The sequence below is a fragment of the Melanerpes formicivorus genome, unplaced genomic scaffold (assembly GCF_026170545.1).
Source record: "Melanerpes formicivorus ecotype bairdi unplaced genomic scaffold, bMelFor1.0.p_v2 SCAF_19, whole genome shotgun sequence".
Taxonomy (NCBI): domain Eukaryota; kingdom Metazoa; phylum Chordata; class Aves; order Piciformes; family Picidae; genus Melanerpes; species Melanerpes formicivorus.
In genome coordinates this window covers 7195323-7209360 of record NW_027142371.1, presented here as the reverse complement: position 1 = coordinate 7209360, position 14038 = coordinate 7195323, and the positions used below count along the sequence as shown (strand labels likewise).

The 14038-nt window shown below is 39.7% G+C and overlaps 1 protein-coding gene and 1 long non-coding RNA gene across 5 annotated transcripts in view; both read left to right on the top strand.

The window, feature by feature from the left end:
• ZNF217 (zinc finger protein 217) overlaps window positions 1-6882 on the top strand; it is a 28212-nt gene extending 21330 nt beyond the window's left edge. For all 4 annotated transcript variants that reach the window (XM_068149958.1, XM_068149955.1, XM_068149957.1 and 1 more), the window contains exons 5-6: window positions 3300-3428; window positions 4734-6882. In XM_068149958.1, coding sequence (XP_068006059.1) covers window positions 3300-3409 — 110 coding nt within the window. In that variant the 3' untranslated portion in view covers window positions 3410-3428; window positions 4734-6882. The remainder of the gene's footprint in view (window positions 1-3299; window positions 3429-4733) is intronic.
• A 5523-nt stretch (window positions 6883-12405) lies between these two features.
• Window positions 12406-13743, top strand: LOC137447121 (uncharacterized). The gene is made up of 2 exons (XR_010988791.1): window positions 12406-12499; window positions 13458-13743. It is a non-coding gene; the product is annotated as an uncharacterized lncRNA (long non-coding RNA).
• Window positions 13744-14038: the final 295 nt, after the last annotated feature.

Below are 14038 nucleotides of genomic sequence, written 5' to 3'. Positions count from 1 at the left end.
CTAACTAATCCAGGATATGGAATGAGCCTTTCTGCTTAATGTACAAGAAGTCTTGGGCCATCTGGAATATTAATAAAACCTCTTACAATAAAAAAAAAGCTGTCATGGGCAATTGTTCCCTTCAGTTGCAGAAAAAGATCTATTGCAAATCATAAAACTATGATTTAAATCTTCTACCCCTGTTCTTCCATGGGTTTTTTATAATGTTCAGGTTTTTAGTAGGAAGAGAACACTTCGAACCAAGACAACCTATTTCTGCTCTTTTAATTAGGGTGTGTTATTCCACTAAGTAGTAGAAATGTGTAGGGTAGGAGAGATCAGTGTTTTGTGATGTATTTGGAAAACTTTGGTACTTCCACAAAATGCATGGTTTTCTTGTTTTGTTTGTAATCAGTATTTTCAAAACTCTTAGCTAGAGGCCAAGATTGAAAGGTCCTAGATGATATTTAAGCAGTTGTCTATTTGTAGATGATGGTATTTATGATTTTCTGCTGAGGTCAGGATGGACTCAGAAATTAATATAGAACTTTGACTTTCAAAAACAAGACAGTGTTATAAAAATTAATAGTGTGTGTGCCCTGTAGTCTTACAGTTTCTGCTAAGCTCTTAAACTGAATACTCACCTTCTCTGGAAGCACTAAGATTATTCTGATGTAGTCTGGGTTGGTAACAGGCAGGGGTGTGCTCCCATGGCTCAGAGTGAACCATAAAATAATAAATCTGTTTAGCTATTTGGCAAAAACTGTGTTTACTGACACTGTTCTGGTGCTTGTTTGCTTGTTTTAAGGTTGTAGGCTTCATAAATACTCAGACTTGGTACTAGTGGGTTTTGTAAGGATGAAGGAAAGTTACAGTTCTGTTTCCAGCCTGGGTAGGGAGTGGATAAGGAAAAGCCAGCATCACAGTTGACTCACTAAAGTGGCTATGGAATGGAGTTCATTCCAAGTTCTATGAAGAGTACTGTCTGTGTACCATGAATTGGTATGAGGAATGTAAAATGGGCACCAGGTTATGCGTAGAATGCAGAGGAGCAGGCAGAAGGACAAATGTTGTTGCTATCTTTTTAATCCCTTGTGATCTAAGAAAATGAGATACAGGTATTTTTCTGAGCACAGAGGTAATTTGTGCAGTTGTGGAGTTTACAGTACTTTGCAAGATTTTACTTTTTAATTAATTCTTAATAACAGCTAAGAACTTAATGTGTGAGCTCAGCATTTGGTGGAGGACCAAACTACATTAACTTGCTCTGACTTTGCTTCATAGCATTGCTCTACTGAGCAGATAGAACATTCAGGATTTCAAGGGAATGCTCTTGATTTTTCATGAAAACAAGGACAGAGTGTCTTGCAGCTTCAACCAACTAGAAGAGTAGCCTGTAGCCCAGGGACTAGATGGTGGGCAGCATCTTGCTCCTTTCCAGCATTAGTGTGTGTTTGGGATAGTTCTCTTCTTTAGCCAGTGGTTTTGGCAAGCTTTGCCTACTGAATAGCAGTTGATGCAGTGCTATTTTTAAACAATGACTTCACTGGAATCCACCTTGGTCTTTTGAAAGCCCCACCTGTCTGCCAGGAAGATTTGTGGTAGGCCCTTCTTCCTCTTCTTTGGTACAAGCCTGAAGATGGAAGCATGTAATCAAGATCTTTCAGTTGTTTCTTGTTATTTAGAGCTCTGAAAACTATGGCTGCAACTATTTTGGCAGCATTGTTTTCATGAAGGTGAAATTTCATCGTTCATTACACAGTGCTGTCTCAAGGCAACAAAAGCAACTTTTAATGGGTGCTACCTACATTGGAAAAACTTGTGAAACCAGACCCCCACTATGGGTTTTCTTAGCAACTTCAATAAAAGCCCTTCAGGTTTTGCAGCCATTCTGTCTAGAAGTACCCAACCCAAACCTTGATAGTTGTTTGAGAAGGTATGGGATAGCAGACAGACAAAATTCTCAGTATGAGAGGGTTTAATGTGGGTGGAGACAGTGAAGATGAAAGTTTCTGCAAATTCTTTGTTAAAAAGCTGGAGTACAACTGTTAGTTTAAGATGTATTTGGTAAGATATCTTATACAAAGTACTGCAGGTGTAGACCTGCAGGTTTCTGTATTCTTTTTATTGAAATCTGGTGCTATTATAAAACATGATGTCAAAACCCTTTTTTTAAGGGCCTCTATGCCTTGTGGCAACATTATTTAGGTCCTATGAGCATGTTGTGTCGCATGTTAAATGCTGGATCAAGTTGTCATGAGAATATGTTCCACTTGGCAAACTTCATTAAAGCATGATGCCTTCCGTTATTGCTTGTAAGCTCTGCCATTCTGTGTTGCCCTGAAGAGACAGAAACATTCTGAAACCACTCAGTTTGTGTTATTTTCAAATTAGTTGCCTTTGCAATGGCAACGCGCTATCAAGGATAACCTGTTGGCTGATTGATCTGGCAGAGGCTGCAAATTAAAGACAATTGCTCATGACACACTCCAATGGCTTTGTAGATTCTGTTGAAATATTAATTTAGCTTTGCCATTTTAATTTAATTAAAGCTTGCCAGGTTTTTTCAATGCTGCATTTAAAGCTTTCATGGAATATGGATGGCAGTTGGGCTTTTTGTATCCAGTGGGAGTAATGATTCTTGACTTTTTTTCCCCTGGATTTTATGAAGTGTTTGGGACTGCTTGCTTAAGCTAATAAGACATAATATGGAATAGGCAACGATTTCACATATATAAATCTGAATTAATGGTCTCAGATAAACATGAAATTACCTGTATACTAGACTGAAAATTGCTTAACAAAGATCTGCAAGTAAGTGTATATTAACACTCTCTAAAGTGTCACAATTGCTGTACAATCTCTGATGGTAATGATGTATATCTGTGTATCCTCTCTTAATACCTGTATTCAAAATTTGAATTTTCAAACAAGTATAGAATCTGGATACATAGGCACCATGCTATGGAGTGTACCGCTGCACTTTGAGAAGGTCACAGTGAAGCCTGTTTTACGATGACTTAAGCAAAGAAATTTATTGGACATAAAATGAGAGATTAAATAACAGAGAGATGAATGTCAAGTGCATACAGCTTAGACTTGTTCGGTGAATACTTTTCATTCTACTTGTGTTTGTTTTGGATACAGAACTTGATGCAATCTCTTACTACAACTAGAAATATCTGTTATCTTGGGCTTTGCTTAGGAGACGATTTGTAGGTAGTATCTGTGGGATTCTGGATGTTGCTGTAGAACTGCTGACAACTGAATGTCTGGCCAATTAGTCTGGCAAAAAAAATAATTATTATTTTTTTCCCCAGGAAAGAGATCAGTGTCATACCAACACTTAACCAGCAGTGTGCTACAAAAGCGAAGCTATGAAAGTTTCATTGGCAACGCACACTTTCGACCAAGTGACAAGAAGACTTAATCATTTACTTCAAGAAATGGTAAACAAGCCTTTGAACTAATTGTTGCTTAAATGTTGCATTGTGTACTCAAAAGCATCAAAGGTTGCTGCATAGCACTGTGAAAGGTTATGAAAGTCTTAACCAGAACAGCTGAAATGCAAACTCCCCCTCTCTTAAAGCCAGGCAAATACTGGTGTAGCAGCATTAGCTATTTGGAATAGTCCTAAAGGCTTGCATAAAAAGTACATAGATGCCTCTTTCCTCAAAGTAGTGGAAAGGCTAATGATAGATAACTATCATAATTAGTTACAATTCTAGTGTGAAGTGTTCAGTAAAAGGGCTCTCCCCTTAAGTTAGTACTTGGGGGGTGGAGGAACATTGTGAAGAAGAACCAAAACCAAGAACTGTTATCACAGTTCATGAATGCCATGAAAGGTTATGTTGGCTTGTCCTTCCTGAAAATGGAGACGTGACTCATTTTACAGCTTGTGAAGATGATGAGGAGTGTCTCAAACAACAAAGCTCTTTTTAGTGGATTATTTCATAGAGAAGTAAGGGTTTCCTGGTGGCTCCTTGACAGTTTATCTTTGTGTACTGCAGAGGTTATTCCAAATAGTTTTCCCTTTGTCTGGCTGAGGGGTGGGTGTAGTCTCTTAGGGAAATGGGTCAAGTGAAAAGAATTAGCCTGGTGTTCTGAATTCCTGAGCTTCATCTCTTGAGTTTTGTAGCTGTATCTCAGAACTTAACAACCTCATTGTTTGCAACATTCTTAACTGCTAAGGAGATAAGTACTGTATAAAACTATGAATAAATATATCTGTATGTGTGTTGTTTTTTTTTCTCCCCCCAAACCCAGAGCTACAGATAAATTTCCTCATTCAAATGTGAGGAGATATGTATAGAATGCTGTAGCATCTGGACCAGCACACCATTTTATACAAAGATTTTACATGTCTGGGGAGCAGAGCTATCTGACATCTAGCTGACAGCTTTTAAGATACTTCACTTTATTTCTTGATATTCTTCTAATCTTGCTGCTTTTATTGTCCCCCCACTAAGCATATTTCTGTCTAGTTCTGCTTTCCTAAGATAACTCAATCTCCTGCCTATATTTCTACTCGGGGCTTGATTAACCTCAAAAGTAGAGTTGTCTGCAAGATTTTTATTTGTGGCAAATAGAAGACAGAGACTTTATATGGGCTCATCAACTTCAAAGTACACTTTTGCAAGGAGGGTATGATAGAAATTCCCCTATCATTTTAAAGATACAACAAAGTGTGTTGTACTATTTTATAGTCATACAACAGAAAAATGCTGATTTGTTTTCTCCTTCCCACCTCCTAGGTCTAAGGATGCAAGTGCATGTTCCATGGAGTTATACCTGCAGTTCATCCCTTGAGGGGAAAAAATGAATGGTGAAAGCTACTGAACTAAGCTGTGATTGTACTGTATATATAAAGAAAACACACTACAGTTTATGATACTGGTTCTGTTAACATTTTGTACCAAATAGCCATAAAAAGTAGTTTAAACAATTGGGTTATGAAGGTGTGTGGAGAATGTATATCTTGACATTGACTTTTGAGTATTTTTCATTAGAATTAATTGACCAAATATTAGCTAGGAAATCTATTTTTACATACTTGAGCGCTGCTGAAGAGTTTCCTCTTTGAAAGAATATATAATCATTGCACCTCAGGTAAACTGTAAATACTGAAGTTGAAATCCTGTTGGCTTAATGCTCCTTTTTCATAAAGGTGAAAGTTTCTCATCTGTTTTTTGTTCTGTTGAACTATGTTAGTTTTCTTTTAAAAAAAAAAAAACCAACTTCCACATAAACTGTCCAGCTTATAAATGTTGTGAACATCAACCCAACGGTGCTGACATTATGCTGATCTGCCTTCTCTGTGTTAGGACCATAATGTGTTGGAGGGATCTGTTTCCCTGGGGTTGTTTCCAGCATATTTTTAAACTCAAGGATAAGGCAATACTTGACATTTGGATTTCAGTGTGGTGTTCCTGAAATACGGTTGGATTCTTCTCCTGGCATTGGTTGCTGTTCTTCAGAGAAGCCTCTTAAACATCTCTACCAATACTCAAGACTCTTGCAGCAGAAAATACCTGGGACTTGCATGAGAAACGATACTAATCTAAATGTTTTAAATGTTTAGTTTTGTACTAAACTCAATGCATTTAGAGGAAAAGTACTTTGCACCTTTGTCCAAACTGTAAAGTCACAAACAAGACAGACTTGCAATATGAATATGGAATCTACAGACTTCAAAAGGGATGTGGCTATGGATGGTGTAGCCTGCTTGACTGTGCTTGGAAGCTTCTTGATGTCGAGTTTTAGCATCTACTGGGTGTTTAAAGTAAGCGAGAAATAACCTGCAAATGGGAGAATATCTCCTTTTATTATTTTGGGGTTTTGTGAAGACAACAAGAGTTTTTTCTAATGCACATGCAGTTTAATTTCTGTAAAGGGAAGATGGCCAGTTACAAGCCAGAAAAGCAGAGTTGTGTATTTTGACTTGCGTTCCTAACTGCTCCTCATCAAGCCTGTAGTTAACAGTTCGTTTCTTCTGTACCTGGCTTTGACTTCCAGATATTTTAGTAAAACAAAAAAAAAATGAAAAATTTTGCACTGTTCATTTTGCTCTCTTCCCTCAGACAGCAAATGTAAAATAGCAAAACCTTGAAACTCTTGTTTTTTTCATTATGCAACTTGAGATGTTCCAGTTGTATGTCTTAGTTCCTGTATATGGGACCTATTTTTAATGTCTCTGTAAACTGGCGATGTAATGAAGTGCTGTGTATCAGGAAATTGTACACTATTTACCTTTTTTCCTGTTCATAAGCTGAGCCATATGTACATAATCTAGATTTTGGTTTTCCTAGTTTTGCACTTTTATAGCCTATTTTTTGAAGATGAATTCACTTGGAAAATGGTTAATCTATTTTTTTGCGTGATCTTTCAATGAGTCTTATAGAATGCATGCTGTAACTCATCTGTGTACCTTATGGGGTTCTGTGATTAAAGTGTACGGGGCTGGTTTTTAAGATGTTTCAACAAACAGACCTAAGACTTGTTTGTTTTTTAATCTCCCTTCATACTGGTACAGATTCCTTCAAGGGGTTTGGTTTTGTTAGGGATTTTTGGGGGTTGGAGTGGAAAAATGGACATGAAGACTCTTATTTCATGGCAGCACAGCCCTGTACTTCAGAACACACTTTGCCCATCAGTATTAACTATTGGGATACTACTGGTTTTGTATGTTTCTTTGGAAATAACAGTGCATATATAGAGGTACAAATTGTCTGTCTTTTTTTTTTTTTAATGTATTTATTTCATTCCATTTTGTTTTAATTGTCGAAACCGGAAGTTGTCAAGCAGTAGGCACACAGTACTCATTTAATTTATGATGTATTTCACTTTAGTTGAGTATATTATTACATGTGGATGTAAATATAGACTTGGTGTTTTGCAAAACCAGTTTCTGTGTCTTGCTTTTAAAGCTTAAAATGAGAGTTGCCTGGAATGTCATGTTCACTTGACCTGTCCCTGTACTTGCACTGCTGAGGGAAGGGGAGAAGGAGAACCTACCAATAACCAAAAAAACTCTCACCCTATGTCACTGCTTACATCAAAATACTGAGTCACTACCCAGACAATCTATCTGTAAGGCTTGGGTTGAAAACTCTTAAAATAATGAAGAAATGCTTTGTTTCTTCCCATTCTGTTATTTACCTTCAAGAAAGGAGATTGAGTTACTGTATGGATTTTTTTTGTGGTAATAAAATTTTGATGGGAAAATGATTTTTTTATTTTTTATTTTTTATTCCTCCCCCCCCCCCCCCAATGAGAATTTGTATGGGATTAAACTGGTTTTTGAAACCAAATATGTTGTTCTGTAAAGTTTCCAGGTCTGATGTGTTCTTGGAACTCGACTGAGGTGTCAGACCTCGCCCACACCTCTGACCGTATCTTGAAACTGGATTATCGCCCAGGGAGGTGGTAGAAGCTCCATCCCTAAAGGTTTCTAAAGCTAGGCTGGATGTGGCTGTGATCAACCTGATCTAGTGTGAGGTGGGGGGGTTGGAACTAGATGATCCTTAGGGTCCCTTCCAACCCTAACGATTCTATGATTCTATGATTATGAGCTTGGAAGATGGCTCAGAAAGACTTGTCAAAGGCCAGCCCCTCAAGACTAAGGAAGCTTCTCTGATGAGATCCCCAATATAACTCAGTTATATAAGGGCACTTGTATGTATGACCACGGCCTCATTGACACCACAGTTTAGGCTGTGCTCGTTGAGCCCTGTGTTTGTCATGATAAAGTTTGTAGAGGTGGGTTAGACTGGTTTCTTAAGTAAAAGCCTTGCTGTTGGGGGGTTAAAAACTGTAGAAGCATAGTAGCTTAAGAACAAAATACGGTTCCATCACTTCTTTTGGATAGGGCAAGTTCTTACTTCTTCTTGAAGTTAGCAGGATACAAGATATGTGAGCATTGCAAGTTATTTTTGCTGAAAACCATGGCTTTCCTTTGGTGTCTCTTAGGAGTCCTAAGGGTCCTCCTTTTTGCCTTTAGCAGTCTAAGCTAAGGCAGACATGCAACATGTGTGTTCCAGTAACTGGGTATTGAAGACCTACATTTCTTATACCAAGCTGTCAAAAGTCAGATTAAGGAACAAATCTGACTAAACCTGAGAGGGAGTACAATGATGTTTTAACTGAAGGTTGAAAAGTCTTTGGCTTCAGAGCTACAGTATGAGTTGGGAGATTTTTGTTGTTGTTGTTTCATTGGTTGGTTGGTTTGAGGGGGTGTGTGTTTGTTGGGTTGGGGGTGGGGTGGGGGGGGGTTGGTTTTTGTTTCCCCTTTGGTTCTACCATGTTTATTTTGTCTTATAACTATCTCCTTTGTAACTACATTGAAACTGCTAAAACTTTCCCTGCTCCCCATCCGCCTGACATGTTCTTTTCAGACAAAGCTTACTCCCAGACTTAGCTGAGTTAATAGATTGAGATTGAGAGGCAGGACAAGGTTAAAAAGAAATGGAGCCAGTGCATAAAGCTAGTGTGTCTTTTCACTGTTGCTGATAAAGCTGCTTCAGTTGAGGGATTGGTGAGATGTGCTCCTGACTCCATGGTCTGCTCTAGTTTCTACCACCCTCATGACAATGAAGCCCTGTGATAACTTATTTACATAATGACCTTCTCTGTGCCAGGTTTGCTGTCTCTAAGCAGAGCATCAGAGGACTTCAAGTACTGTATAAAACACAGGGAAGCAACTAAAAGACTTGTTTCTGCACAGGGACTGTAACTTCAGAGCAGCATTACAAACCCTTATTCCTGGGATCTTCTGTGCTTCTAATGACTTGCTGGTTAAGATGCATAAACTAATGTAGGGCTTGAAACTGAAGAAGCAAGGCTCATATTCTCTTGCAAGGAAGATCTAATATTATATCACAAACCAGTTTCTTCTTCCCCTTTGTGGAAAAAGGAAAATATGCAAGCATGTTACTGAGCAGATTTCTCTGTTCATTTGCACACACTTGAGAAAAGTGCATTTAATTAGGATTAGCAAGTCTCTAAATTGCAGATGGTTCTCAGGGGAAAAAATAGTTATGAGTGCATTCATGACATTAAAATCAGTACATTTAATTCAATTTCATCTTAATATTAATTCATAACATCTGAAGTAGGAGTTCCTACAGAAGCTATTCATATGATTCAGGATTACTGAGGAAAGTGAGATCTAGCATTTCCAAACATGCTCCAGCATGATTGCCACGTGTAATTATGCAGATTGAGTAACTACATGCTAATTACAAGAGTGCCCATTTTGACATGTATTGTTATCTGTGACTGATAGGCACTGTGAGTTCTGAGTTCATTATTGGTAGATACTGAGTCCAGTATTGGGTCTCATGTGAAATACTACGAAATCAATAGCTGTTGGAGCATAATTCCAGAGCAGGCTCCTGGGTAGAGCATGGCACTGAAAAAAAAACCAAACCAACCAAACAAAAAGACCCCCACCAAAACAAAACAAAAAAACCCATGTGATTGTGTAACATCTCATACTTCCACAGTGTCCTCTCTTCTGACCACACAATCTCTTTCTTTAATGAGTTAAATGTAAAGGTGTGGTATCTTTCAAGATCATCCCTTAATTTTGTTACTGGCTCTGGCTGAGCTGAGCTTGATCTGCTGAGGGCAGATGTGGCAGCTTTGTGTTCTGTCTGTGTACGACAGCAAAGCAACATCCTTAGCTCTCGACTGAGCTATCCCCAGGATAATGAAGCCTGGAACTGGGGAACCCTGGATTTTAGTAGCACCACTCCCTCTTCAGAACTCTGCTGCCTTTGTTTCCACTGACGTTATCTCTAGCTCCAGACTGAGCTGGGCTCTTCAGCCTCCAAGAGTTAATCTCTTCCATTGTTTAACACTTCACAAAGGTCTTTCAGTTTCTGTAAAACGGGGAACGGTTGTTACCCCAGGCCATGTGTGGACACATCACTGCTCTTATTACTTGCACTTCAACTCTTAGGTGGCGAGGGGTAGCTCTCAGCAGTTTTGTGATCACATGTGGGAAAGCCAAGCATAGCACTCACTGCGTGTCCTCCTCCTGGTGAGCGCTCGGAGCGTGTTTGGGCATTAGATGGCGATGTGAGCACGGAGGAGACCAGCCGAGCGCGCAAAGGGAGAGGAGCCAGGAGGAGCCAGACCTCGCTCTGCGGAAGGTGCTGTGTTTTAGGGCCAAGTTTACTTTAGATGCCTAAATTAATTAGTAATTACATCAACTCGATAAAAATCAAACAAATGCAGAGCTGCCCTAGAACAGATCATACATGCAGAAAACTTTTGACCTATTTAAATGATGTGTGCAGCAGAAATCACAGACGACCAGAAAACTTCACGGACAAGTGAGATGAACCAGATGAAATCTGTAGGTACAGAAATGTTATCTCCAATTTTCTCTTCTTGCTCTATCGATTCTTGCTGAAACGTGTTGCTGCAGAGCAGATGCAGTGTGCAGCTTAGCTTCTGGCTACCACTATTTTTGACTGCTCAGGATTTTATGATTAATTAAATGATGCATTTTATAATGTGGTACACATCTCTGTGACACGTTTCTCCCTGTGAATCTTAGGTACAAAACTACTTGCATGAGCAAATCTGGTCTAATAAATAATTCTGGAACACTTTGGTATTTAAAACTCATTTTGCACATATAAAATGCTTTCATTAATCCTCTCTGAAAGTCATGACCTAATTACTGATTTTTCATCCTGTTGAATAATTGCTCGCAAAGAACCTTTCTGTGATTTCACCCCTCCATCTTTAGTGCAGTTTATTGGAAGGAGTGGTAGGTAGCAAACCAGAGCAGCCTGTGTGAGCTGAGGAACCAGGAGATTCCTTGGGTTTCTGGTAATTCTGGAAAGTCAGGAACTAGTTTTCACTTAAAGGAAAGAAAAAAAGTCCCTTCTTAGCAAATACAAAGGAAAAAGTTCACATTTTGTCATGAAATAAGTTATTTCAGTTTAGGGTGCTTCTGATTTTTAGTACATTTGTATGTCCTCAACAGTCTAATTCAACACTGCTAACTGAAGTGTTTCTGAGCAAACTGAGTGAAATTGTAATTTCAACACTGAGCATAAACAGTTCAGGAAAAGGGAAGATCAGAACAACTGAGTGAAATTATAACTAACTTTTAAATACCTTTTTCACCAGCCCTGCATTTCTGCCTGCTCTCCATGTCCTTTCAACTACCACTGACTGAAACCTCCAGACCCTCCTCAGCTTTTCAGCCAGCAGGTCGCAGGATTTCATGCATCTGCTGACAGGTTTCTGTTCTCTGTTAACTGAAGTACAGGGCCGCTTCCCATTTATCTTTATTGTCCAGGTAATGTATTTTCCAGGCTCATTTTTTGGGGTAAACTTTAGTGCAAATAACATCTTAATGGAGACACCTTCCCACAGCACTTCTCAGTGTTAGCATTGTGTGCTTGCTCTGTTCTACCAAGTCAGATCGGGATGAGATTGGGCTGCTCCTCTGTCTCTTTCTCATTTGCCTTCAATGCTGTGTTTGGGTTTATATTGCTCATCTCTCCCTCTGCAACCGTCATTTGAGGTTAAAAGGTAATTGGACTCAACATTTCTATTCAAATGGATCTTGTAAAAGTCTCTTTTAGCAGAGCCTAAATCTGGACCTTTGACATTTTGACAGAATCTGTTTTCAGGTTGAAAAATTTCATTATCAATAACAATTTTGGTTATTTTCCTGTTTGACTCCAAAAGCCTGGGCCGAGCATCTTTAAAGCATTAGCACAATTGCTTGCAGATGGACTTTTTATACCAAAAAAGAGAGTGATTTCCCCCTTTGCTAACCCAGCATTATTGCCATTTCCCTACACTCAGGGACTTCACACTTTGTCCATTTAGCCTGAGTGTTTTCTGGGCTGAGTTTTGATATTTCATTAGTTACTTCAGAAAAACAAGCAAACAAGTCTCAAGCACTTGTGACACTGTTCCTTTGCTGTCAGCTAAATGGGAACACTTGAATGTCCTGGTGCAGTATATGTTTTGGGGTTGGTTTTTGTTCTGACTTTTGGGGGGCCTTTTCTTGCTTGTCAGTGATTTTTTTGCACTGGAATTCTAGAGCCCAGTCTCTGGACACCTTAATTGCACCTGAATTTCACCATACCACTGACCTGCACGCTCAGAATGTCAGATTGAGTGAGTACAGTTTTGAGGGCCTTAGAAATAAAGCTCAGTGATAGTCTACCAGCGAAAAAGGACTTTCTGATGGGGAGCCAGCCCAGTAGCCAGCTGAGGAGCTGTGGCTATATTTGCATCATTACAAACAGCATTGGAGGATTAATGTAAAAACTAGCAGAATTTTTTTGTTAAAAAAAGAGCCCTTCACCTTTAGGGTCTGTTTCTCTGGAATATATGTATTTTATGTCATTTAATGTTTCCTTTGCAGCTCTATTCTGCCGGGTCACTGTAGGCCAGAGTCTCTCCAACATGTCAGCGGTGATGTTCATCACCGCACCTAGACAAAGTCTCAAATTACAGCCAGAACAGCACCATTTCACCAGCACAAGTATGTCTTTTCTGTACTAAAAATCTTGTAAATGCCTTTCGAGTGACAGTACCATTGCAAAGAATATTTTCCGTGTGTAGGCAGCCTTTGTTTCCCAAACGTTCTTGTTAATGTTGAGCTTTATCTGATCATCTCCACAAGAATCCTCCTCCTCCCTCACAAGGCCCCTTCAGACATGGGATGCATTCAGTATTTTAGGGACTCAAGTGTGCTTTGCAGGACAAACAGTGGGAACTGGAGAATGGCAGAGGAGAGGCTGTCCCAGCTCATTATCCTGGGTGGGATAAGTGCCAGCGGTGTGGGTGTCTGTGTGTGCTGCGTCCTGGGAGGATCCCCATCCTCAGGACCTTGACTCCTTCCCATGATGAAGGAAAGATCTTTCCAGTAGTGGGGAGCAATGTGACACAACCTAAAATGTATCTTTCATTTTGGATTGCTTTTCCCACATATTGAGATATTTGTTGCTTCTCTCTCCATGAAGACTTTTTCCTTTGCAGCTTTTCCTGTCCCTCAGCCTGAGCTCTGGAACTCAGTTAAACACCTGATCTGCTCCAGAATTGCCTCTGAGCTGCAGCTGAGAAGTCAGTGTGAGCTGCTAACAGATGCTGAGGGTCTGTAGGGCTGCTTTTTGTTCCTCTAAACTTTCATTTTTCTGACCATAAATCTTCCTACTAAACTGCCCTGAGTGACATACGCCTCTCAGGTGGCTGTGCCAGCTGTGGTGTGCTCAGCAGCCATGCCTCAGACCTCAGCCATGTGCAAACACCCAGGAAAGCTCAGTCTGTGCCCAGCTGTTAAGAGATGGCCTCATGCAGAGGCCCCATCCCAGGCAGGCCCTCACCCACGGAGACGTTCAAGGTGGCATACACAACTGTCTGTGAAGGGAAGCTAGCTTGGGTGGAACTTCTGTGCTTTTAAATTTCAGAGCAGACCATGGGCTCTTTCTGTTTTGTTTCAGGAAGCTGAGTCTGATAATCCCACTTTTGGCATGGCAAACCCCAGCCCTGGTCCCAGGCTCTCCTCCTCTGCCTCACACAGATGCAGTGATGTCCCACCTGAAGTCCTTCGTACCATGACCTTGGTATCCTTCTGGAGTTTATTGATCCCTCCTTAGTACCTGGACTTCACTGTCAGACCAGCTATTTAAATTGTAAAGCATTCAGCAAAGGTAGACAGAATGAAATTTATTCCTGCATTGTTGAATAATGTAATATTCGTGTTGTACATAAAAGAATCACAAACCACCCAGCCTGATTTTCCTATGAAAACATTTAACTTTTATTAAATCAAGACAGTTTTAAGGAGCAGCAAGAAATGAAAGCAAAGACAACTGAACCAGCTTTCAAAGTTGCCCTGTAGCCAAAACATCCATCTGAGAAGCGGAAGGTTGATTTTATTTGTTTGTTTGTTCTCTAGGAGTGCATCACCAATAATTAAAAAAAAAGAGAGATACAAGTTAAAAATCCTTGGAATAAATTAGAGCAGTTTCTTACGCCTGCTGTGAGCTGCCTACAGCTGCTTTGGCAGTCTCCATCAAGA